Source organism: Lucilia cuprina, chromosome 2 (assembly GCF_022045245.1).
Source record: "Lucilia cuprina isolate Lc7/37 chromosome 2, ASM2204524v1, whole genome shotgun sequence".
NCBI lineage: Eukaryota > Metazoa > Arthropoda > Insecta > Diptera > Calliphoridae > Lucilia > Lucilia cuprina.
In genome coordinates this window covers 43,717,462-43,742,805 of record NC_060950.1, presented here as the reverse complement: position 1 = coordinate 43,742,805, position 25,344 = coordinate 43,717,462, and the positions used below count along the sequence as shown (strand labels likewise).

At 29.3% G+C, this 25,344-nt stretch overlaps 1 protein-coding gene across 5 annotated transcripts in view; it reads left to right on the top strand.

Annotated features, from left to right (window-relative positions):
- LOC111683915 (kinesin-like protein KIF21B) overlaps positions 1–25,344 on the top strand; it is a 368,894-nt gene that overhangs the window by 258,947 nt on the left and 84,603 nt on the right. For all 5 annotated transcript variants that reach the window (XM_046956603.1, XM_046956602.1, XM_046956601.1 and 2 more), the window contains 2 exons: positions 13,713–13,856; positions 17,820–18,011. In XM_046956603.1, the coding sequence (XP_046812559.1) occupies positions 13,713–13,856; positions 17,820–18,011 (336 nt within the window). The remainder of the gene's footprint in view (positions 1–13,712; positions 13,857–17,819; positions 18,012–25,344) is intronic.

Genomic DNA, 25,344 nt, shown 5'->3' with positions numbered 1-25,344 from the left:
TGTTGTTTTCTTTGACTCCTTTATATATTCAAATCCAATGGGTCTACAAAAATTTTTTGAACCCGGAGTTGTATTGATCCATATATCTTCAAATGAATTTCCGATGCTAGACGATGATGGATTAAGGGAATATGAACGAATTCGTAATGGCACTAATGATGACATAAATACACTTTTGTAGTCTGCTAATATCCGACTTCCACAACCTTGTTTGTATTCTGGAAGTGCTGATAAACCGTCACATCCCCACTTACACATTAAGACAGCATCACAGTTATGAATTTTCCTTAGTTGGTCTTCTGAAAAGTCTGACACAATTCTTGATTCTGTGTTTTCGCGCAAAGATGATATATCAATACAAGCTTCCACATCATTAACAGCAATAGGTAATGGTAGGATAGTTTGATTTTTTTCTGGATCGCCTTGTATGATGGTAATATATTGTGTCCTTTTTCATGCAGAGCTTTCCTTAATATTTGGTACTTATTTCGACTGAGACCCAGTTCCAACATAAGCGCTATTGCTTCCTCTTCAGTAAAATTTGATTGTGATGTTGGAGTTGGTATACTTTCCACAATTCGCTTAAGTCGTTTTGGTGATGCATTAGGAAGAATAGTTGCAATATGTACGGCATCCATAGGTTGGTTTTCCTTTTTCAGCATTTCGTTAAATGTATCAGCAATTTCCTCATTTGAGATTGAAAAAAGTTTTTGTGTGACCCTATTTTTTTTTTTTGACCTTGAACATAAGTCTTCGTATGACTTGCAAGGCGATGCTGCTGATGTGTTGTAAGTTGAGATTTCCGTAGTAGTTTCCATCCAACTACAAAATTTTAATCGAAATTTCTTTTGATTTCCATCCACAGACTTACTTTTTACATCAAAAAGTTTTAAAAAGTTTTAAATTTTTGATATGCCTGTTTTGTCTTTTTCTACTATATGTAGTTTTTATATAATTTGAAATGTCTTCAATTCTTTCTGGCCCTTTTGAAGATACACTCCATAAAACGGAACACAACTCTTCGTACTTTAATGTAATCTTCATTGTAGATTTATTAAATATGGTACTTAAAATCTGAGAAGTTTACTTATATACCAGTTCTTGTCATTTCCGATACAGGTATCCCAAAGTAAAAAATTACGAACTGTCTACCTATTAACATTTAGGACTATATTACTATAACCTGTAATTCAGTCATTGATATTTCTTTCTAGTGAATGAATCGAAATTATCATTACCTGTATATTTTTACCTACATGATCATAAACGAAATAGAACGAAATGATCTGTCGAAAAAATTTAGGTAAAAAATAGTTATAAATTTCTGAAAATTTAAGCATAATAGGACCTTTCAATTATAAGGATAAGCAAACAAATAGAAAATAGGTAAATATAAGATTTAAACATGTTCTGTCATATTTAATACTAAAATATGAAAAATATGAAATTAAAGGATACACGTTTAAATGAACATATTTTTGAATGTAATTGAGAAATTGGCTTGAAATTTTTTGTAAAGGGTCGAGAATTTCCATATCTAACTAAAAAAAGATATTAAGGGATAAATATGGACTAAATTGTTGTAGTTATCTGCGACCCTATTAAAATTTTGATATAAATCATACTTTTAGAAATTTAACAAATATGTAATATATGACAAAATCTTTATTTATGAACAAAACTCAATGAAATCTTCAACGCTTGTTAAATTTGTCATTTCAAATAAGAAAATGCAAAAAAAAAATTGAAAAGGTCAAAGGGCATCCCGCATTCCCAAAAATAGAACGAAAATCCCAAAAATGGGATTTTTTACATTTTTGCCCATAGGGTCCACATTTCTTTCAGGGCTGGGAAAATACTTTTGGAGTAAATAGAAAACATATTGAGGTTTATAAAAATGCTTTCAATTTTCTGATCCCAGCTTTGGGATTTTAGAACATGTCGCCCAAAGTTGAAGTTTTGATAAAAAATAGGTCATATTCGGAAGGACGCAGTGGCAACATTTTCAAAAAATAGGACAAGTTTTTTACGTCAAAGCGTTCTGCGTAAAGATACCTTTTAGAAAATTATAAAATTGTTATATGTTCTTAAAGAAAATTTTATTTTATTAATAAAAGAGTTAAGACACATTTTGGGCAAAAAACGGCAAAAATCTAAAATTTTTTGAATTTTTAAATTAAAAAACGTATATTTTAGGATCTGGAAATGATATTGATCTGAAATTTTTTGTATAATATTGGAAATTTTGTTGTCTAACTAACAAGAAAAAACAAGAAAAATTCAAAAAAGGCGGACCAAGGTATGGTAAATTTTGTATCACTAAATTTTTAAATGCCTATAACTCGGATATTATAAGAGATAAGTAGTATGTCCATGTTTTTTTAAGATCTCGTCGAGCGCTTTCAGAAAATATATTTGTATTTGGGTGAAAAACAAAAAAATGGCACGAGTTTAAAAATTTTACATGTCGTAGGTACCCTATTTTGAGCCGCCACAGCTCCGTCCCTGGGGCATCTGCGGCGTTCATCTTCAAAACTTAAACTCGAATACTCCTTGGCTACGCTCACGCCAAATTCCCGATCGGATCTAAAATGCCAGATTTATTTCCAAAAAAAATTCCATTCTGCCCCACTGTGTACTGTGAGACGTTCTGTAATATACAGAACAGTACTGTATTTTAGTGCCCTGTTCTGTATGCAGTACGTTATTCAATAGACAAAAGTGAACAAAATTGATGTAAATAATATTGATAAAATATATATTGTTGGAAATGAAATAAAGCAGCTAATGTATGTGTGCAAAAAAATAAATATATGACACTTTTTGTCGTCAAAAATGAATTCTAAAGTCAATAACTGAAAAATGTTGATTGCAGATAGGTTTAGTAAAAAATATTAAATGTAAAATGTAGTATTTTTTTGTTTTTAAAGTTAATACAGTTATTTATTGAAATTAAAAAAAGAAATTTACCAAATTTTTGCCAGAACTTTAAAACAATTTTTTTAAATAAAATATTTTGATAATTTTATTAGAAATGTAATGTTTTCAAAAGTTAAAAATTGAATTAAAATTGAATCTCTTTAATTTTTGTTCAAAATTATAAATAAAGAAGAACAGCTCGAAAAAGCCTCTCATTTAAAACGTAAAGATTTATGTCAATTTGCATTCCAGTAGACCGACACGTATTTATATATTATCATCAAAAAATTAACTGTAAATCAGGAGTTCTCTTTATTGTTTTTGTTATGAATAGGCTTGTTGTAGTGAGATATCTTTTAGAAATCAGTTGCAGTTAATGTCATTGTACTAATGTCACAGGAATTATTATTTAATCGTGATGATCGTTTTAAAAGATTTGGATTCATTAGATATAAATTAATATATAAAAACGTAAATATCTTAAAATAATCCAAATAAAAAATCCATATATACACTGAAAATAATCCATGCCTAATATACACGAAAAATGTACATTGTACGAAATGCTTCGTGGTTTCGCATTTTAAAAATTTTAAAATTAGATGCTTAATTTCCTGTGAATTAAAAATTACGTTTAATTTAAATCCCTTAAAATTACGAAAATAACAAAAAAAATCGTAACAAAATATTTTTTTGTAAAATCAAAAATAATTCTTGTATATTACTAAATAATCTTGTTACGAAAAAATCGTTACTTTCGTTAAATATTACATGCCTTAACGAAATTATTTTTGTAAAAGAAAACTAAGTTTCTTAATATATACGAAAAAAGATATTACGACAGGTTTTCGTACTTTCGTAAAATTAGAAAAGGGGTTGATTAAACAATATTTCGTATTATACACGCAATTTTCGTATATATTACGAAAAAAGTGTTTTCAGTGTAGGTTTTTACTTTCAAATTAATGATTTTTCGACACAAATTAAATTGCTTTACAATCAAACTCAATTTTCTTCAAAACAAATTAAACAATTAAACTTTATTCGAAACGAATTAAATTATTTTCAAACCAAATTAGATTTATTGTGTATAATATTCAATATATTTATACCCTTATTCCATAATTTTTCGTTCGTTTCTGTAAATGTACAGAAACAAAAGCGTTAGCATAAATATTTCGTATTCTATAATAATAACAGTTATAAAATTCGTTTGTGAATTTGATAATCAATTTAAATTTACCAGATGCACAATTATTTTAAGTTTAGAACAATTAAAAAAATAATTTGTTCGATATTTAAAAAAAGTTTGATGTGGTAATATGTTTTCAATTTTATTTAAAATATGAAAGTAGTGTATTTCTTCTCTCTCAAACAAACTTTTTGAAGTTTGCTGGTATTTTTTGAAATTCGTATTTTGTAAATAAATAGAACACCGTTGCCACATATGAAAAAGGGAAAATAGTTTCTAATAAATTTTGTGTTGTGATTGTGGAATTTATGTTAATAATTTTCAAAATAATTTAGGTCAAGTGGTAACTGTTGTCGAGCTGTCCTGATTAAAAAAGGTATTGTTTTAGTTTGTTATTTAAATTGTATACAATGTAGATTATCATTTGAAAGGGTTTTGAAGCAATGTATAATTGTGTCCTTAGGTTTAAAAGGACAACATCCAATTCCCTTCAAAGAAACTGAGGATCCAAAGACAGAGAAACAATAACACTAAAAGAAAACAAGTATGATATAATATATAAAAAAGGAATGATGAATTGAAACTGGTCCATTTTCATTGCGTTTTAACCCAGAAGATTTACCGAGTCAATTCCCTAATTGAAGAAACGTGAGATAATCTCCAATTGAATAATAAAAGCAGTTCTTCATGCTTGTTATGGAACCTATTCCTCAGCCCTTTCAACATAATATTCTGTGTCCTAGGATAGTGGCAAATTATATGCCCGATGACTCTAATTTCTACCCGTTAGCAAGCCTATCAGAATCCTTGGAATGCCTTTACCCAGTCCTATAAGTGTCTAGGTAGCCTTCACATCAAATTCTATCTCTAAGGCCTTTTATATTTTTTTAAATTTAAATTTTTTCACTTGAAGAAAACCGTGTGTTCTTGGACCAGATGGAGCACTAATTGCAATTGCTTGATACGGACAGCAACATACATTCAAATTGATATAGGACTTAACAGGAAGTTTAAAGTTTTGATTGTATTTTTTGAACATTTATTTAAACTTTTATTGAATTATTTTATTTCATTTGTACATTTTGATTTTTAGTTTAGTTTAAATTGAATTTTATTTTTGATTTATTAAAATACCAGCAAACGTCAGATGGTTAATATGACGACATTAAGAGAGAATGACACTACTTTGATATTTTTACCATGTTCAATATGGTAACAAAAATTGATTGTTAAAATTATTACAATTATTTTGTTCTTTTTTACCTATTCGGGAAAAAACGTTATAATTTTCTATTAATATCGTTTATTTTCGCGACTATTTTTAACCAAAATGTTCTCATAGATATTGAAGATATTTGTGCAATGCTTGAGCCCTCAAAATTCTGTTTTTCAATGTTTATATGGATGTTATAATAGTCCATACAAAATTTTATGTTTTTTGCAGTTGCAGTTTCTGAGATACGCGACCCTTACTGATCATTTCGTATGTGTGTTTAGCATCTTGTCTACTTGAAATCTCGAAATAAAAAGAATTCCTTTCAGACATACAGGAAGACATTGTGAAAATATCATTAAAGACGGTCCAGCCGTTTATTACTTAAAATTTATAAACGGTCATCAAAGGTATCAAATTTTTTACACATTTTTACACCCTAAACGTACATTCATCGACTTTTTTATAGAAGTCGATGCAGTTCATCAGCATCTAATTTTCCAGTATCTCTTATAATGTATACAAGAAACCCTGTTTTACCGTTTTTTGCTTTATATGTTAAAAAACAACATTTTACAAAAAATATTTATAGAATACAAATTCATGTAAGGATCGGTACCAGAACGAACGTTTAAGTTATAGAATAAGGTAATTAATTTCAAATTAACTTTTTTTCATTATTAATTAAATTTGTTTAACTTCAAATAAAATTTTCTTTTAATTTAAAGCAAAATAATTAAAATTTAAACATCATACATATTCATTAAAGCATAGTAATTGTTGACGGAAAATAAACCGTCACATAAACCATTATTATATCCGATAAATAAATATTGGTCATTTATGATAATTTTTTAAGAAAATAAGAATGAGAGTATCAACTTTAAAATTTGGCCACAAAAGTCTCATGCCAAACAATTTTTTTTTTGTTTTTTTTTTCATTTTCTCCAAAACTACATGAAATATCTAAAATATATTTACTGGAGTAGAATTAGGAGACTATAGGCTACACAAATCCAAAATTTAATTTAATTGGTCAATTAGTTTTGTAGATACAAACGATTAAAAATTGTTCGATTTTGTTAGATTCAATTTTATAATTTTATATTATAATATAATATTAAAATTTGTCTACTTCCAAATCACTTAAAAAAAAAATATAATAATAATAATTATTATTATTATAATGTTAATTAAGTCAAATTAATTGCATCTATAATATTAAAACTTGACTACTTCCAAATCACTTCCAAAAAAATGATGAAAAAAGTGATAAAGTAATTCTTTTGTACTTCTTTATAGATATTTTTGCGTTTTAAAAATTAAGAAGCATCAATGATGAGGCTTTCTGTATGTACTTACTAAACTAAGTACATACAGTTTTCCAGTTTTTCCTACCGAGCGCGTCCCCGGGTGGCGGATAGGGGGTGGTGATGGACCATTTGTCCTCTCCCAGCTTAAATTTCACTTAAGCTGAGGGAGGGCAGATTGTCCACCACCTGGGAATATTATATTCCCCGCGGACCAAAAAACTGGAAAAAACAAATATGGAAAATAAAAAGATAAAATTTACGGTGCAGGGCCTAAATAACCCAGAACCGGCGTCAAGTGTTGCGAAATATCGTGAGCAAAATACTACTACGGAGGTGGGTATCTTGGCCTCCGTGGCGGACAACGCGTCAAGTGTACAGCTTGTCACTGGCAAAAATATAGGGATGAAAGAGAAGGATGTATTCGGAGAGAGCTCTAAGCTACCTCAGCCTTTAAATACTGACTCTGAAACCTGAGATGATAATAATACCATTATAGCAAATCCCAAAAAGGATGAAGTAGAGCAAATGTGAAAGAGGTAAGTGATAGCATAGCTAAATTACCTATTACAAAGAAAAGACTTTCTGGAGCACAGAGGAGGAAGTTGAAAAAGATGCTTCAGGAAATCATAGTCAATCCCACGACACTTCAAAGGAAAAATCGGACTCTTTCACAAGATCTGAGGCAAAAAGTATCAGGTCTCCCGAGGAGTTGACAACTGATAATAAACTTAAGAAGAAAAAGAGCTCCCCGTCTTCTAATACACATTCGAAGCCCAGCTATACTTTACTCAAAGAAACCTTAATTGAGAATCCTGCGAGTAAGGGTAACAACGCCAAGCCAGATATTTCGAAGAAGAACACGTCGGCGAAATCAACATCAAAGGTAAGGGTATCTCAAAAGAAACCCCGAAAAACGAGGAAGGAGAAGCATACTGGAAATTCTTGGTGGTCAAAATGCTGAGCTGGCCGTGGAAAAATGGGATGTCTTTTACAGGAAAGAAGAACCTGAGGGAACTTTATTTGTAATAGGTATCGACCAGAAATCCATGGCTAGTCTTGCCCAAAATAAAGGTAGGGCTTACTTCGCCTCTAAAGCTGTCATATTTAAAATTGGAAAGATGCCGATTGGAAGGGAAGCCTCGAAAAAGACACTAAGAAACCTAAGACCACGGCATCAGTATCCACTACTGATAAAGTTGAGGAGTCAAATCCTAAAATCAAGGAAATTGCCATTAACTTGCCAGAAGGAAGTGTAGTGCGCCGATTGAAAGGGCTGTCAAAACAGGCCCCGACAAGGACACTAAAACACCTAAGATAGTACCGAAAGCATCATTAGCAAGTACTGGCAATGTTGAGGAGTCAAATCCTAAAAGCGAGGAGGAAATCACCAACCCGCCAGAAGACAGAATTGGGAATGTGTCTATTAAAAATACTGCTATTCCTATGCCTGATAAGGACACCGCAGAGTTATCAACAGTACCCACTGCATTAATAGTCACTTCAGGCTACCCGGAGGAGTGAAATCCTAAGAGCGAGGAGGGGATCACCAACTCGCTGGAAAACAGTTTAATGGATGACCATGGTTATGCAAATAAACCTTTACTGGAGGCAGCTACAAACGCTCTGATGGCTGAAATTAACACAGGTAAAATACATATAGCTTTAATCCAGGAACCTTGGACGATTAAATCACGTAAATTTCCAACATTTCTATGCTGATACAGGTTCTCGCTCAAGAACATGTGTCTTATGTCACAAGAACTTATGTTTTCTCCTCTTAACAGGATTATCAACATCGGATGCAACGGTGCTGAAGCAATGTCGTGGCAACATATTCATTGCATCTGTTTACCTGCCTTTCGATTCTCGAAATAAAGAGGATATAGATGCCAAAGTGGAAACGTTCACAAGTGCCCTGGTTGAATCGTTCGAGGACAGCTGTCCTCTGCGAGAGCCGAGATCTGCTCAGGAAAACCCCTGGGTAACTGAGGAGATCCGGAACCTTCGGAAGACTCTTCGCAAACTATTTAACCGGACACGGCGTAAAAAGACCGCAGTATACTGGGATGAGTATCATAATAAACTTGGTGAATATAAGTAAATCGTTCGAAAAGCCAAAAGAGACTACTGGAAACTTTTCTGTGAACAGGTAGATAGCGTAAATGACGTATCGAAGATAAAAAAATTTCTATCCAAAACTCATGTCCAACCGGAATCCATGACCGATGATACGGGCAGGAGGCTTGAGGATATGGAGGAGACAATGAAACTCCTAATGGACTCTCATTTCCCACCGGAGTATCGAATAACATAGATGAACCTATATTGGAGGAAGGGGAGGGTAACATGGAAATATATATTACATCTGACATGGTTAAAGGGGCAATCATAAGCTTTGCTCCCTATAAAGCTGTAGGGCCGGATAGCATTTTCCCGGCACTTTTGCAGATGGAGGCGGGACTGATATTCACTGCGTGCTTAAAACTGGCATATATTCCAGTTAAATGGCAAGATGCAAGAGTAATATTTATTACGTCCAAGAAACTGAGTTTCTAAACATGGAAAAATAATACATTCAGTGAACATATTTTTTTCATAAATTGGAGCGCACAACAAGCCCAATAGTGGCCTAGGTGTATTTCTTCGGATTTGGTGTAGTATACATCCTCCTATCAACCTAACCTAACATAATAGTAGAAATATTCTCACAAATAAAACGGAAATATAGTTTTAAAAGATTTATATTTATATTAAATTCTATAAAGATTTAATTTGAAATTAAATAAATTGAATTTGAAAAAATAAATTAAATCAAAATGAAAAAGAGTGAATTTCAAATGAAAAAATTTTTATTTATATTGAAAAAAAAAAGGTTAATTTGTGTAGAAAATAATTTAATTTGCTTGGAATAAAATTTAATTTGCTTGGAAAACATTTAATTTGTAATGAAAAATCGTTAATTTGAAGCTAAAAACTTATATAAAAATCCTCTTAATAAACAAATAATATTTTAACCCATTAAATGTTCGATTTTTCAAAAGGTATCAAATTTGCATTCCTAAATTTTTAATAGGTAAAAAATAAAATTTTTATGTTTAAAGATTTAAAAGATACAAATAGTACCAAAAATGTACTAATATAGCAATTTACCTTTTTCCTCTGAAAGTACCAGACACCTGAACCCTAAATTTTCAAACATATGACAACACAAATATTATTTTTTTGATATCTACATTCGTTTAGAATGTATTCGAAATCCTTGCTCCCCTTTTTCTGAAAAAAATAATTCACATTAACTCCTTTTACTTTTGTCCATTAATTGTATTGAGTCAAAGTACTGTGCGTTTGGTCACCTTAGGTATAACTTAAAAACTTCGTGCACGTACGGACTGCCGCATGAAAATTGCCAGTAGTCGGGTCTTTGGGTTTGTTGGATTTTTAGAACAATTCGTAAATTAAGTTAGAACAATTTGTAAATGAAAATGGCTAAAATCGGTCCATTATTTCACTTAGCCCCCATAGAACAGAACCCCCCGAAAAGGACTTATAAGCTCATAATTATATTAAATATAAAATATAAAGGCGTCACAACATTTTTTGTAGAAGTCTTGATGACCCTGCCAAATTCCATAAAGGTCGGGCCCATTTGACCATAGCTCCCGCATAAAGTCCCCTTCAGAAAATTACTCGAATGTTCAAAATTAATTATTTAATTAATTAATTTAAAAGAAATATCGCGATGAACTTCAGCACAATAAAATATTATGTAAATATAAAAATATTCACAAAATTTTATAGAGCTTGGTCCATATTTGCCAATAGCCCCCATATAAAACCTCTTTCAGAAAATTAGTGTTTCATCCATAAATTGTTTATATGTATCGGAACAATGTAATATTGAAGATAAATGCTTTATTATGAAAAATAAATTACATTTAATATTCATAACTGGTGCAGGGTATCATATGGTCGGCCACGCCCGACTATACTTTCTTACTTGTTGTAATTAGCTTGGTGATGAATCCATTTTTTGTCTTGATGTCGACTAATCTACAGTTCTGGTCAGGTCCAAGGTAGGTTTTGATGATTCGATCATTGACTTGGACTTAAGGATCTAGAATTTAGAAACGATTCTATGCTTGCTGCTTAAGATGTACGGCTTTTGTGGCGATGCATATGTACCCTTTGTGATAAAACATGTTCGGCCTGTATAATTTGTTCTGCGTAGTCTACTCCTGTTGTTGCAAAGGGTCTGCATAGAGTTGTGCGTTCTAGTGGTAATGAGTTCATGATTTGAATTTGGGTCTGTTTTTTGTGCAAAACACAATTTTACAGTTGTGAATTACGCTTTTGATCAAGGGCTTCTGCGTAGTCTAGGGTTCTGCGTAGTCTACTCCTGTTGTTGCAAAGGGCGTTCTGGTGGTAATGAGTTCATGATTTGTATTTGGGTTTGTTTTTGTACAAAACACAATTTTAGAGTTGTAAATTACGCTTTTGACCAAGGGCTTTAAGCTTAATATTCCGTGCGTAGGACTTTGTATATAAATTACACTAAAAGCCGAGATAGCCTCAAGTTATGAAGTTAGCGTTATTATAGGTATAAGGGAGTCGACCATTGGCTCTTAAATTACCACTGCGATCCATAAATGAATCTTTGGTCAAAAGACTGCTGTTTAAGTATGCTTGTGCATGTATGATTTGGGAGTCCATATGATAAGTCGGCTTTGACAATTCTGCTGGAGATGTGCGAAAATGTGTTCTGTTAATTCCTGTATATCTCCAGAATCGCATGGCATATGTGAGTACTCGATAAGCGCGTGATAGGTATAAGAAGCGATTTACTGAGCCTTCACGTGCTGTGGTTGTAAATGCTTTTACAGTTTTAGTTTCTAAATTGGAGGGTCCAAACCCTCCTGGTTAAAATTGCTTGGTTCTTGGGGATTACATCCTCGAATGGCTGCCGGCTTATCTTTTGTGTCGATATGTTGCCAATTTTTATTTTCAAACTTATCTATGATTTCTTAGACATGATTTCCTACGAAAGTAGGAAATTGGGGCATTCTTTAACCAGGAAAGCACGATTGTAGAGTCGGTCCAATATTATACCTTAACATTTTGAATTTGAAGATTTGATATAAGTCCACATGCAAGGTTTGCCAATAATATGGGCAACGATATTAGCTTAATGGGAGCTATACGGGTCTTTGAAGCCCGAAGAAACGTTAATACGTTTGTATTCGAACATAAATTGCCGCTGAATAGGCCTTTTCAGAAGCATCACTGAAACCGTGAATTTCCACATTGCAATTCGGGCTATATTGGATCTAACAGAAAATTTTTAATGTATTTATTGTGGGGCAGTTTTTTATGAATTTTTTCCTCTTTAGGCAAGTCGAAGGTTTAATTATGTCACCCTAATCGACTAAATCTAACCAAATCTGTTGCATAATTACTTTTGCGTCTACTATTATTAGGGCTATCTATCCACAGGTTCAACGAATTTGTCAATTGTAGATAAAACTTAAACACATGTTGAACTATCAAAACTAGAGTGATCATGAACATAATATTTTAATGCAAGTTATCAATATAAATGCAAAAATAAAAGGCGACAAAACAGAAGCAAAGGGAGTTAATATATAAAAGGGGACCGCTTTTATATTAAAAGGCGTTCCATTAAGTTGTGTTAATACTAAACAGATATCTACAGTATAAAATAACTAGTAACTTTACCAAAGGAGTAAGTTGACATATATTTCAAATCAATATTTATGGATTAGAATCATAGATGGACACTTTGCAGTACCAGTAAAATTGCAGTAAATATTAGATTTTTCTGTTTACTGAAAAATTTCAGTATTATGTAAAGTTTTGCTGATTACTGAAAAAAATTCAGTATTCAGGTTATTTAAAAAAAGTAATATTTTACTGATTACTGAATATTTGATTACAGTATTCCGTATAATCTAAAAATTTAAGGAAATTTATAATTTCAACATATTTTTGAATGTAATATTTATTTATATTGAGATTAATTTTACTTATTGGGTTTGTATTCAGAAGACAAAAATGTTTAAATGTATAAGAGACGTTTAATCTGTTGTCGGCCAAAAATTTTCTTTATATTTTATAATATAAGAATATTAGATTATTAATAGAAATATAGTAAAATCGATCAATATGATAATATTTGTATGGAAATTTTGGTTAAATATAATACTTTTTTACAAATAGGGCATTTTGGTTGAAAATTTTACTGATAACTGAATAAATAATTTTTTCAGGAACAAGTAAAAAATTACTGATTACTAAAATGTGTAATGCTATGCACTGATAGATACCTATTTGTTGAAATTACGGGCATCATTATGTGTCTTATTTAGGTGTAGTTATATATGGACCTAATCAGATAACGCAATAAAAGAATTCTTATACGACATTAACATATGACTTAAAGCGTTTCATGGAAAGGGAGATAAATGTGGATTAACTGTGTGAATTTTTTTCACAGCTTTATTTTTATGTTTAAGTGTATATTTTTGAGCAAATAATTTAAAATTGATCATTTGTTTCTATTTTTAAGTACGAAAAAAATAATTTTAATGTTGTTTTTCCTTATTAATAAACATTTTTCAATATAATAATTTTTTTCCGTTAAAAGAATAACATTTTAAAGTGATATATCCATCGTTAGAGACCGTACTACTTATTAGCACACCCAATAAAACAGGGAATAAATATAAACAATATTACATTCTTGAAAATTTCAATTCCTTTAAAAACGAAAAGTAATCAGAAAATTTAAGACTGAGTATACAGTTTTCCTATATAATAACTATTCTTTATATGTATTTCGTTTTGTTTAAGTCTAAAATTTTTTTATTGTATAAGAAAGATGTTTATTGTATTAGAAACATGATAGCATGTTAAATTACTATATTTTGTATGTATTTTTAAAGATAAGAAACATAAATAGTTTCTGTATTTTGTGTTTAAATTAAATTCAAAGTAGTAATTTTACAAGTGTATCCTTTATGTGGAGAATACGAATAATTAGAAATTTTTATTATTTTAGATGCAGAAAAAATTCTTCATATTGCAAAACGAGAAATAAAAAAAGAACGAGAATATGTCCTATCAAGATCATTTTCCTATAATGAAAAGGCAGCTATCGAGGCAAGTGAATCCGAAGGAAGTGATGAAGAAGCTGATATGAAAGGTAAAATTTTTTATTTTTATTTATTTAGTTCGCCAATGAAATTACAATTTCTTACAGGCTAGCATGTTTTATACATCACAATTAAGTTTTATATATTCTATTATTACAATTAAATTTAGCTATTATTAGAAAGTGGGAGTACCGAATTTGTTATACCATTTAATAAATTAACAATCATACTCTTCTACTTTTTAGAGTAGGGTGTTTAATAAGTGTCAGCCGACTTTTATATAATGAAAGATTAATATTGGGATTCCAAGGTAGATTGCGGAGACAAAATAAAAGAAATTGTTTCTCTTTGTATGGATTTCGTATTGTGGATTCCAAAGAACAGACGCATATTCCAAAAGAGATGTGAACAATTGCTTTATGACATAAGGATCGTCAAATTCATTTCCCCAGCGTTTGATAAAACCAAACACTCCTTTATCTTTATTAATAATTTGCGAAATATGAAAATTGAAATTCAATTTGTTATCAAGTAGTACGCCTTGATCAAGAAAAACATCAACTTTATAAAGATGATACCCATAAATCGAATATCTACCGAGTACTGGACTTCGTCTGTTAAATGTCATTTGCTTACATTTTTTAAATTCAGATCCACTAAATTATTATTGCACCATTTGCTGAAATTTTCAAGATCTGCTTGAAGTAAAGAACATTGGTTGGAGTGACGCCCCCTAACGCTAGTCCGCTTACTTTTTATCCTAAATAATCATATTGACACTAAAAAGGCTGCAACAAATAGAGGACTCTAACTGTTATATTATCTCAAATATGCGGATTTTATATTTTTTTGAAATTAGCGTGGCTCCTCGTCCAGATGAAATTTAAAAATTAAAAGTAGCCTATTAATTATTCCAGACATACAGGAATTTCAAGAAAATCAGTTCAGCCCTTTAGTAGTCTATAACTTTCATACAAACATATAAACATACAAACAAATACAATACAAAGACAAAAAAAATTTAATTGTTTTAATTTGTTCAATTCACAATCGATGTTGTAGCGTTGTATGTAAGCAGCTGCTACCATAGTCATAAAAATGTTGTTGGTATTTTTTATGCAAAAACTCTATACAACTCCTACACTGAAAATAATCCATGCTTAACTTTACGAAAAAATTTTTGTAACTACTTTTTTCGTAATATATACAAAAATTTTGTCGTAATATCGTCGTAATATCTTTTTTCGTATATATTAAGAAACTTTGTTTTCTTTTACAAAAATAATTTCGTTAAGGCATGTAATATTTAACGAAAGTAACGAATTTTTTTCGTAACAAGATTATTTAGTAATATACAAGAATTATTTTTCATTTTACAAAAAAATTATTTTGTTACGACTTTTTTTGTTATTTTCGTAATTTTTAAGGGAGTTAAATTAAACGTAATTTTTAATTTACAGCTGCCTAATTTCCTGTAAAATTTAATTTAAAAAACATAAAAATTTTGTTTTTTAATTCGCAATCTTTTTCTAAATTTACAATAATTATTTTAAAAGAACTAAAATATTTGTCTTTAAAAAAAATCGTAAAATGAACAAATTTTTTTTCTAAAATTATATAAAATTATTTTTCAATTTACTAAAATATTTCGTACAATTTCGTATATATTACGAAAGAATTTTGTGGTGCGAAACCACGAAGCATTTCGTACAATGTACAATATTTTTCGTGTATATTAGGCATTGATTATTTTCAGTGTATGACAATTTTTCATATGTTATTCGAATGTTGTAAGAAAGTTTAGTGTTGCCAATTGTTTATTTTAACATATAAACAAAATATTTAAACGATTTTAGCATAAAAAAACGATAAAGTGGTAATACTGAAATCAAAAACAAACAGCTGTTTACCAAAACTAAAATTTTATTAAAAACAGATTATTTATTACTTTAAAATGTGGAATAAAGAAAATAAAAGAATTGAAAATTCAAAGAAATTAATTTTGGTTTATTTTGCATGTTTAATTATTATTATTTTTTTATTTTTTTTTTTTTTTTGATTTTTTATATATTGACATAACAATATTTGTTTTGATAGTTTTTTTTTTGAGAACATAAACTTATGACTTGCTGCAAAGATCTCTTCACAATCACTGTTACTACACTTTATTTTTTATGCTGAACTTGCAAAAATATTAAAACATTTTGATCTTTCGTAATCCAGCTCACAACTTCTTAAAGGAATCCTACACACTTTGCCATTTTGTAACTAACTTTCCAAATTGTATCAGCGGTTGTATCGTGTATGCCTAGCTTGAGGAACTATCTGTTTCACTTATTGCAAGCATTTACAAAATCCCTAGAATCACTTCTAAAACAGAAATCCGTTGACTTTTTACATTGCAAAATTTTAATTGCAAAAAATATTAAAATATTTGTTTTAATTATAACATTTCTTTTCTTTGGCATTCGTTTCGCAAAAAAAAAATTGTTCGAATTAGTCTTTATTCTAAAAAGGAAAGGAAAAAAGGAAGAAAAACATTTTTCCTCGATTAATTTTTCTGGATTAATCGAATAATTTTTATTCGAATGACTACTCTATCGACTATTCTCATACATAAATTAGTGTTGTTTAAATTTAATTTTTTATATATTACAATTAATTTTATTTATTGAAATATATAAAGATATTTGCTAAAACGTCATTATATCTTTCATAAAAAATAAATAACTATACAAAGGACTAAAACATACAGCTAATAGTAGCACAAATATGTATTTTAAAGTATTTTAGTAATTTTTATAATTTTTTAATAAATATCTACTTTAATAATTAAAAAAATAGTTGTGTTTTTTCTAAGTTTAGTTTAGTTTCGAATTTTCAGTACAAATTTAATTAGGTATAAATTTCATAAGTAGCGATAGATACCTACCTACTTAAAAATGAAGTATGGATAACAATGCTCCCAAGTCTTAAAAATTTATATACCCTGTGATGGTTCGTGAATTTGTAAATATTTGTTCGAACCTACACATGCTGGTTTAATATAAATTAAATACAAAAATTCCTTTATCTTGGAAAGTATTACAGTTACAGTCTTAAAATTTTGCACGAATAACTTTAACAACCATGTAAACATTTTGGGTATTAATTAAATACAAAAATTCGTTTATCTGGGAAACTAATAAAACAAAATTCTTAATCTGTGGGGGCTTGGAGCCCCAATATGAATAAAATAGAAAAATTTGTATATGTGAATTATTATAGCTAGAATCTTTAAATTTTACTTGAAAAATTTTGAAATTCATGTTATATCTAGGAAAAAAAATAGAACTAGATTCATCAAATTTTGCATAAATTACTTTAATATTCTTCTGAAAATTTTGAAGGAAAATGGGCGGACTTTCATCTGGGGAACTTGAAGCCCCCACATGAATTAAATAGAAAAAATCGTATACCTAAGAAACTATTAGAGCTAGAATCTTCAAATTTTATATAATTAACTTTGACATTCATGTGAACATTTAGAAAATAAGGGGCGGACTTTCAATGGGGGGCCTGGTACCACATATATGAATTAAAAACACAATTTCGTATATCTTGAAAACTGTTAAATAATTGAAGTTTTTCATAGATAGATAGAAATTGGCGAACTTGCAATAATTTGCTTGGCATCTCTAAACTATTGTGGTTGGAATTTTCAAAATCGTTAAATGGGCATTAGAATAACAATTATTTTTATGAATAAAAGTATACATTAAATTTTAGCAAGTAAGTAATAAATAGATCATTAATGTATTATTTTAAAATTTAAATGAAATATATTGTCATCAAGAAAAATTATAATAAACCTTTAAGAAAAAATTTATAATTTAGTAACTAAATAAATACTTTTTTTGATTATTATGTATTTAATTTCGATTGGGATAGCCAAGTACACTGGGTATTAGCTAGTATTATATAAATTTGTATCATAATAAAAATGTATTTTTAATTTTTTTTATAAATTTTAGCATATGATGTGCATGCCGATCTTGAGGACGTGAATTGCGATATAGAAATAAAATCTAAACTTATTGAACAATTAGAATTATCACATAAAAGAATGGATCTTATGAAACAACACTATGAGGATAAATTAATGCTTCTAAGCTCAAAAATATTGAATACTCAAAAAGAGCGTGATGGCGTTTTGGCTAGTATTGGTAAGTTTATAAAATCTGATATAACAATATTTGTAACTCCAAATACATACAGTGAATCAATTAAGTAATTTGCCTATGTAAAATTTTTTAAATTTAAAGAAAAAACTTTATTTATTGATTGCCTTTACAACAACACAATGTCTTATGGTTAAAATACATGAATAATTGTGTTAGATACTACGCCGCAGAAAAAAAATATTCTTGAAATACAGATACAGAAAGTTGAGTATAACAATTAAAGATAAATGAAAAATAATATAATTTAAAGAGAAAAAAGTAAACAAAAACTTTTTAAACTGCGTTGCGTTGCTGAGTTGCTAAGTGTTTTGTGGGATAGTTTTCCAAAGATGTTTTTGGTGTATAAAAAACTGCAGGGATCTTACAGGGCTACTGATGTAAAGCTGAACGTTGTCGGCATAGATATACACTTTGCAGTGTTTAACTTGCATCGGCGTTGGCGTAAATTGGATATGGGAAGAGAGGTTGTGTTATTTACATGGACAATCTGTCCATACGTTCGATATTGGTACGAGAGATATTGGTATATTAATTTAGTAGATGTGGTTGATAAGTTAAAAAGATTTTTAAGTTTGGAGCATAGGATTTTGTGGTTGAGTGTCGAGTAATACGAGGATATTAATTTTATCTTTATCAATGTCTCTTCTAATTTTTCGCCTGTGAATAGGGCGAAAACCTAATTGTAATTCAGTCATCAATTAGTTTTCATTAATGTACTTACTCAACTGTTTAAATAATAATTTTTCGAAAACATTGGAAAGAAAGCTTAACATACCTATTGGGTGATACTATTATTTAATGATACTTATATTTGATCGTAGAGTAGTACCTTAGCTTCTTTACAAACGAAAATGATATCGATTAGGGTGCTGAAGGTTGATGTATAATGTGTTGGTATACAAGAATTGGTCCTACCCCTTCCACTGCGGGTTTAAATAAGAAAGAAAGATAGATATATCGTTGTAAGGCATAGTAAGATTTTCGATTTGTTTAATCAAGTCAGTGAAAGGCACATCGAGTTAAGGTCTATAAACACATCCGACGAGTATTTTTCAGTCATTTGTCAATAATTCAACAACATCCATGTTAGAGTTTTCAAATACATATAAAAACTCATCGATCTTGCACAATTAGCTTTGAGCATTTATGTGTCATATATTGAGTCCGTTTCTCTGCTTAGTCAGAATCTTTACCATATGAGATGTCACGTCTTTGGGATGTCTACTAACTCTACCGGAATTTGTCATTTAAGTGGAAAAAGACAAAAGATAGAAATGTTATATGAGCAACGCACAGAATAAATGTTGGTTATTTATATGATTATTAATTTTTAGCAAAAAATAATTTGTATATAATTATAATATATATAATTTTCTACTATTAAAAGGAAAATCATGTTACTTTTATGATTTTACTTTTTGGGGAGTACTGTGTGAATTTTATTTATATTTGTATGATATTGATTTTTATTTAATAAGCTAACACTTTTATTTAATAAGCTAAGCAAGTCGGTTTGGGCTCCCTTTCAATGATCACTGTCACAGTTTCAAAGACAGGGAAAAGGAAGAAAAGGTCTTCCATCTCCTCTGTGAATGCCCTGCTTTGACCGCAAAGAGAAATAAAATGGGGTTTATTCAAAAAATTTCAGTACAAAAAAATTAAAGTCAATAAACACCACTTCCACAGAAGTTAAACAAATTCACTTAGTGCTACTTTTGAAATGGTGGTTATTCTTTTGGAAGTACTTCGTTTTATTTTGCTTAATTTTTTAGGATAAATATTATAAAAACTTAAAAAAGTACCCTTTTTTAAGTACACTTACTTACTCGTGGCCCTGAATGCTTAATTTCATGTTTCTAGGTTCAAACTTATAGAAAATCAAAAAGTACATTTTAACGAATGAAAAAGTACCAAAAATTACCTTTTATAGGTTCTCACTTTAATGTTTTTAGGTTCAATATTATATAAAATTTAATTTGAAGAAAGAAAAAATACTAAAAACTCCCTTTTATAGCATATCACTTACTCCGGGCCCTAAATGCATGATTTCTATGTTCAATATTTTAGAAAATTTAAAAATAACCTTTTGAGGAACGAAAAAATACTGAAAATCGCATTTTACAAGTTATCTGTTACTCCAGGCCATACGTATTTAATTATATGTCTCTGAGTTCAATATTAAAGAAAATTCAAAAAGTACCTTTATCAAGAACAAAAATTCTATTTTATAGGTTCCCAATTGATCCGGATTCATGTTTCTAGGTTCAGAAAAACCTTTTGGAGAACGAAAAAACTTCAAAAATTTCCTTTAATAGGTTATTATTTCACTGCTAGGTTTAATTTTAAAGAAAATTCAAAAAGCCAGCGAAGAATGAAATAGTACATAAAAGTTTCTTTTTTATTATCTTTATGTTTCGATTAAAACATCATAGAAAACTCGTGCTAGAGAACTAAAAAGTAAAAATAAAACAACTGCTACCGGAGTTTATAGATTCTTACATAATCCGGGTTCCTGAGGATTAATTTTATGTTTCTAGGTTCAATATTATAGAACTGTCAAAAAGTATCTTTAGAAAATCGAAAAAGTACCATGAAATTCCCTTTTATGGAACATTTCAAAAAGTACTAAAAGTACCTATTTTGTAAATTACAATTTACTCTACATATATATTTAATTTAATTTTTTAAAGTTTAATTTTATAAAAGTACCAGTGAAAAGGCGAAAAAGTACCAAAAATTTTCCTTACTATTTATTTCAGAATTTTTTATTTTATATATTTTTTAAATTATATAAAAATTTTAGTTCAAATAAAAAAATGTATTATAATTTTAAGAAAACAAATATTTATTATCAATTGTGCTTCACTATTTCCTCTTAATGTAAATAAATTTAATGAAATTGAAGTTATTGAAAGTTTGCTTTCAATCAATTTAATTCAAATCAATCAATCATAAGTAATTTTAAAGTTCGAAAGTTTTTTTCGAGCCGCAACATAAATCATTCGTCTTAAGTGATTGAAATTGAATCTTAAAATTGCATTGATTTATCAAATTCTTTAAATTTTAACTTTAATTTATGTATGTCAGATGTACTTAACTCTATTTTTAATCGTATTAACTGGATCGATATGTTGTCTGGAATATCAACCTCATCTTGCTATGATAAATTTGTTGATGTAGTTCTAAATGTTTGTAAAGAAAATATTCCTTTAAAGAAAAAGAAGCCTTATAAATTACCTTAGTATACTCGTGGTCTTAAGAGACTTAAGACCTTCGAAACAAATTCCATAAACGCTTTGTTAATTCAGGCTCAGCCGATAGTCATTCCAAATTTATTCTCTATCAGCGTGAATTTAATTGTTTAAATTAATTTCTCTATAGACAATACATAAGGAGTGAGATCGAAAAATTCTTAACATACATATATGTTTATAAAAAAGAAACCACTAAACTTACAGCTTTATTTTTTTTATTTGATTCAAATTATTATTACAATTTACAAAAAAAAATTATTTTTATAGTTTTAATCACTAGTGATGAAATTTTGAACCCTTTTCGGAAACCCTTCCATTAATGTTTTTATAGTGCTTTCTGTCACTTTGCTCGAACATGTAGTCCATCTCCGTTTAAAATCTACCACACTTTTGGACACCTTTTTTGTACTCTTCAATTCTTTTTTAACAAGAGCCCAATATCTCTCCACTAGCCTTAACTCCGGGCAGTTTGGAGGATTTGCCTCTCTTGGTACAAATACCACATTATTGTTCTTGTTCCACTCAAGGGCTTGTTTACCATAGTGACAGGATGCCAAGTCAGGCCAAAAATAAGTGGACACATTATGAAGTCTTATGAATGGAAGCAACCTTTTTTGTAAACATTCCTTGATGTAAATTTCGGTATTTATAGAGCCCGTTGTAACAAATGATTGGCTTCTTTTGCCGCAACTGCATATTGCTTGCCATACCAAGAACTTACTGGGAAATTTTGTCTGCTTTTGGCTCCTAAACTTTTCTTCAACATTCCCTCGAGCATCAGTAACATAAAGCTTTTGACCTGGAAGTTGCGAAAAATCTGCCAGAACATACGTTTCGTCATCCATTATGCAGCAAGAATATTTTTTTATAAAACTTGACTTCAATTTCCGTGCTCTGTTTTTGGCCTCTAAATTTTTAGCAGCGTTCCTGTCAGGAACTTTTTGAGCCTTGTATGTTTTTAAACCTGCATTAGCTTTAACTTTTCGTACCAAATAGTCCGAGCAATGAGCTAACCGAGCTGCTTTCCTACCGGATGTGTTGGGAGCTCTTTTGAAAATGCGTTCTTTTTTTTTTGGCTTTAGAAACATCATGTGGACCATTCCTTCTACCTGAACCAGGTTTTCTATCAACTGACAAGTTCTCCCGGTACTGTTTAATAACATTGGAAACAGTTTGACGGCAGACCTTTGTATGCTTGGCCAACTTTTTGTAAGACCAAGTTGGGTTTAGTTGAAAATATTTAATAATTTCAGTACGCACTTTTTTCTGGTCACTCATTTTAATCAGATTAACAAAAAAAAATAATATAATTGACATTACACATAATAACTGACATGTTTTTCAAAGGTAACTTGATCAAAAAAAAATCAAATATTACTTTGGTTGAAAAATGTAATGAAAAACGTGTGTTAAGAATTTTTCGATCTCACTCCTTATTTGGGAATGAAAATGAAATAAGAAGTAATCCCAAATATTTTTTCTTTTATAAAATCAAGGAAGCAAGTATCTGATATACCAAAGATTATGATCTATGGTGATTAAACCTCTGTATCTTACAGTGAATCTTTAAATGTGTTGAGTTAAATTTTAAACCACCTTATAATAAAAAGTATATCTCTTATTCTTCTCATATGCTATTTGTAGACATTGGTTTCATGGTTGTCTCATATGATAAAGTCTTTAATGCAATTATGAACAGTAAAGATCTTTAATGCAATTTAGAACAGCGCAGTCAAGTAGACACTATTACCAATTTTTCTAAAGCCTTTGATAAAGTTTCGCATAATATTCATATAGGAAAATTACAAATGTTCGGTTTTCACTCTAATTTCTTAAATTGGTTAAAATCATATGTAAAGTAGTTGTAGAAAATTATTTTTCAAAGACTTATGTTCAGTCATCTGGGGTATCTCAGGGTAGTGTTTTAGATCCACTTTTATTTATTTTATTCATTAATGATATCTTATCATGTTTTAAATATGTTAAATGTTTACTTTATGCTGATGATTTAAAAAATTTTCAAAGGTTCGATACAGTACAACTTTTCTTGAATTTGCAATCTGATTTAGCCAATTTTTTTGTTGGTGTAAGTTTAATGAACTTCATTTAAATTTTGATAAATGCTTTCATTTAACCTTTACAAGATCTCCAAATCCTATTCCAACGGTTTACAAAATTAGAAACTATAGTTTAAAATACGTCAAATCTATTAACGATTTGGGGATTGTATTTGATTCAATGTTATTGTTTACTCAACACATTGACTATATTTTCCCAAAAGCTTATTCTATGTTTGCCTTCATTAAGAGAAATTGTTCTGAATTTACAGAATTTGCATTTGTAAGATCAAGGCTAGAATATGCGGCTATTATTTGGGCTCAATATTCTAAACAATTAATTACCCGCGTTGAAAGAGTTCAAACGAAATTTATTAAATTTGCTTTTTATCCATTAGTTTTGATAATCCAATACCATCATATCGATTTAGATCAGAAGTCGGCGCTAGTATTGTTCTGACAACGAAGATTTTCGGCAAATTACATGTACACAACACGGTCGCATACGAACCTCTAAACAAGAGCATCAAAAATACAAATATTTTATTTAGTTGCTTGACAGCATTCAACAAAGCAGGTTGATGTCGCTTTGTTAAAGAAATTGCAAACACAACTTGAAAAAACAAAAACAACTTGCAAAAGCAAGAACATAATTTATAAAAACAACGTACACTCTAAATAATTTTCTAGAATACATAACAATGAAAGTAAATAAGTTAATCTTGTTTCATACTTTTTTTGTACATTTTAATTAGAAATGTTGTTTCTATGTGAAGAAATTATCATTCTTAAGTACATTGATTACACATTGTTTATAAATATTCGCATTTTACAGTAATGCAATTTAATCTTCAAAATTAAAAATAACCAAATATTTTTTTCAGTGCAATTTCAATGAAAAAATGCCAATAGTGTGTGTGTAGTGGTTATTTTTTTATCTGCCTCTCTATCCGCCGGTATATGATTTAGATGTCTATTACTTGGATTACAGTCTCTAGATTTTCGCAGAAAGTTTCATTCTGCTTTATTTGTTTTCGATGTAGTTAATGGCATTATAGACTGCCATGATTTACTGTACCACATTCCCTTTCATGTTTCTCCAAGACATCTTAGGTATAATTATTTTTTCGATGTTCCAACGCATAGAACTTTATATGCTAAAAATAGAATGTTAACACGCAATTTTCTTCTTTTAAATGAAATTAATGTTAAATTCCAGCTCAGTAATAAACCAGAAATAGAGTTTTGTACTTCTAAATCAATTTTTAAACAAAATTTATTTTTAATTTTAAATAAATTATGTTTATAATCATAAAATTATTTTATATTTTCATATATATTTACTTTTATTTGATTAATTATGTAATTTATCATAGTCTGTAGGAAAGTTGTTTCTAGACTGAATTATACATAAATAAAAATTCTTTTATCCTGGCAACTTATTCAGTTATAATCTTAAAATTTTGCACGAATAACTTTATCATTCATGTTAACATTTTGGGTTATAAATTGGCGGACTACCCATGAGGGAGCGGCACCTTCCATATTAATTAAATAAAAAAATTTGTTTATCATAAAATAATATGACAGTTAGAGTCATATAGTAATACATATAGGCGAAACTGAAGCGGTTTTTAAACAAGAATTTTTATTCTCTTCACACAGACGAGGTTTGAGAGAATAAAACAAACTTCTGAGAACTAAACGCACTCACTACACTTCAAATTTTCTTCGCAAAATTGCGAGGATAAAATAATTTATTTTTTTTCTATCACTTACACTTAATGTTTATTATTTTTTTCAACACTTTTCATTTATTTAAAACCCATAAAATAATTTATATTTTACAAACGAAAAAAAAATATTTTTTTCTTTGACATTTCATTTTAATTAAAACTGAAAAATGAAAAGTTGTACATATTAGTATTCAAAATTAAAAAAGAATTTTACATACTTTTTTCATTTTGCATTAGTGCAGAAAAAAAATAACAAAAAGATGTGTTT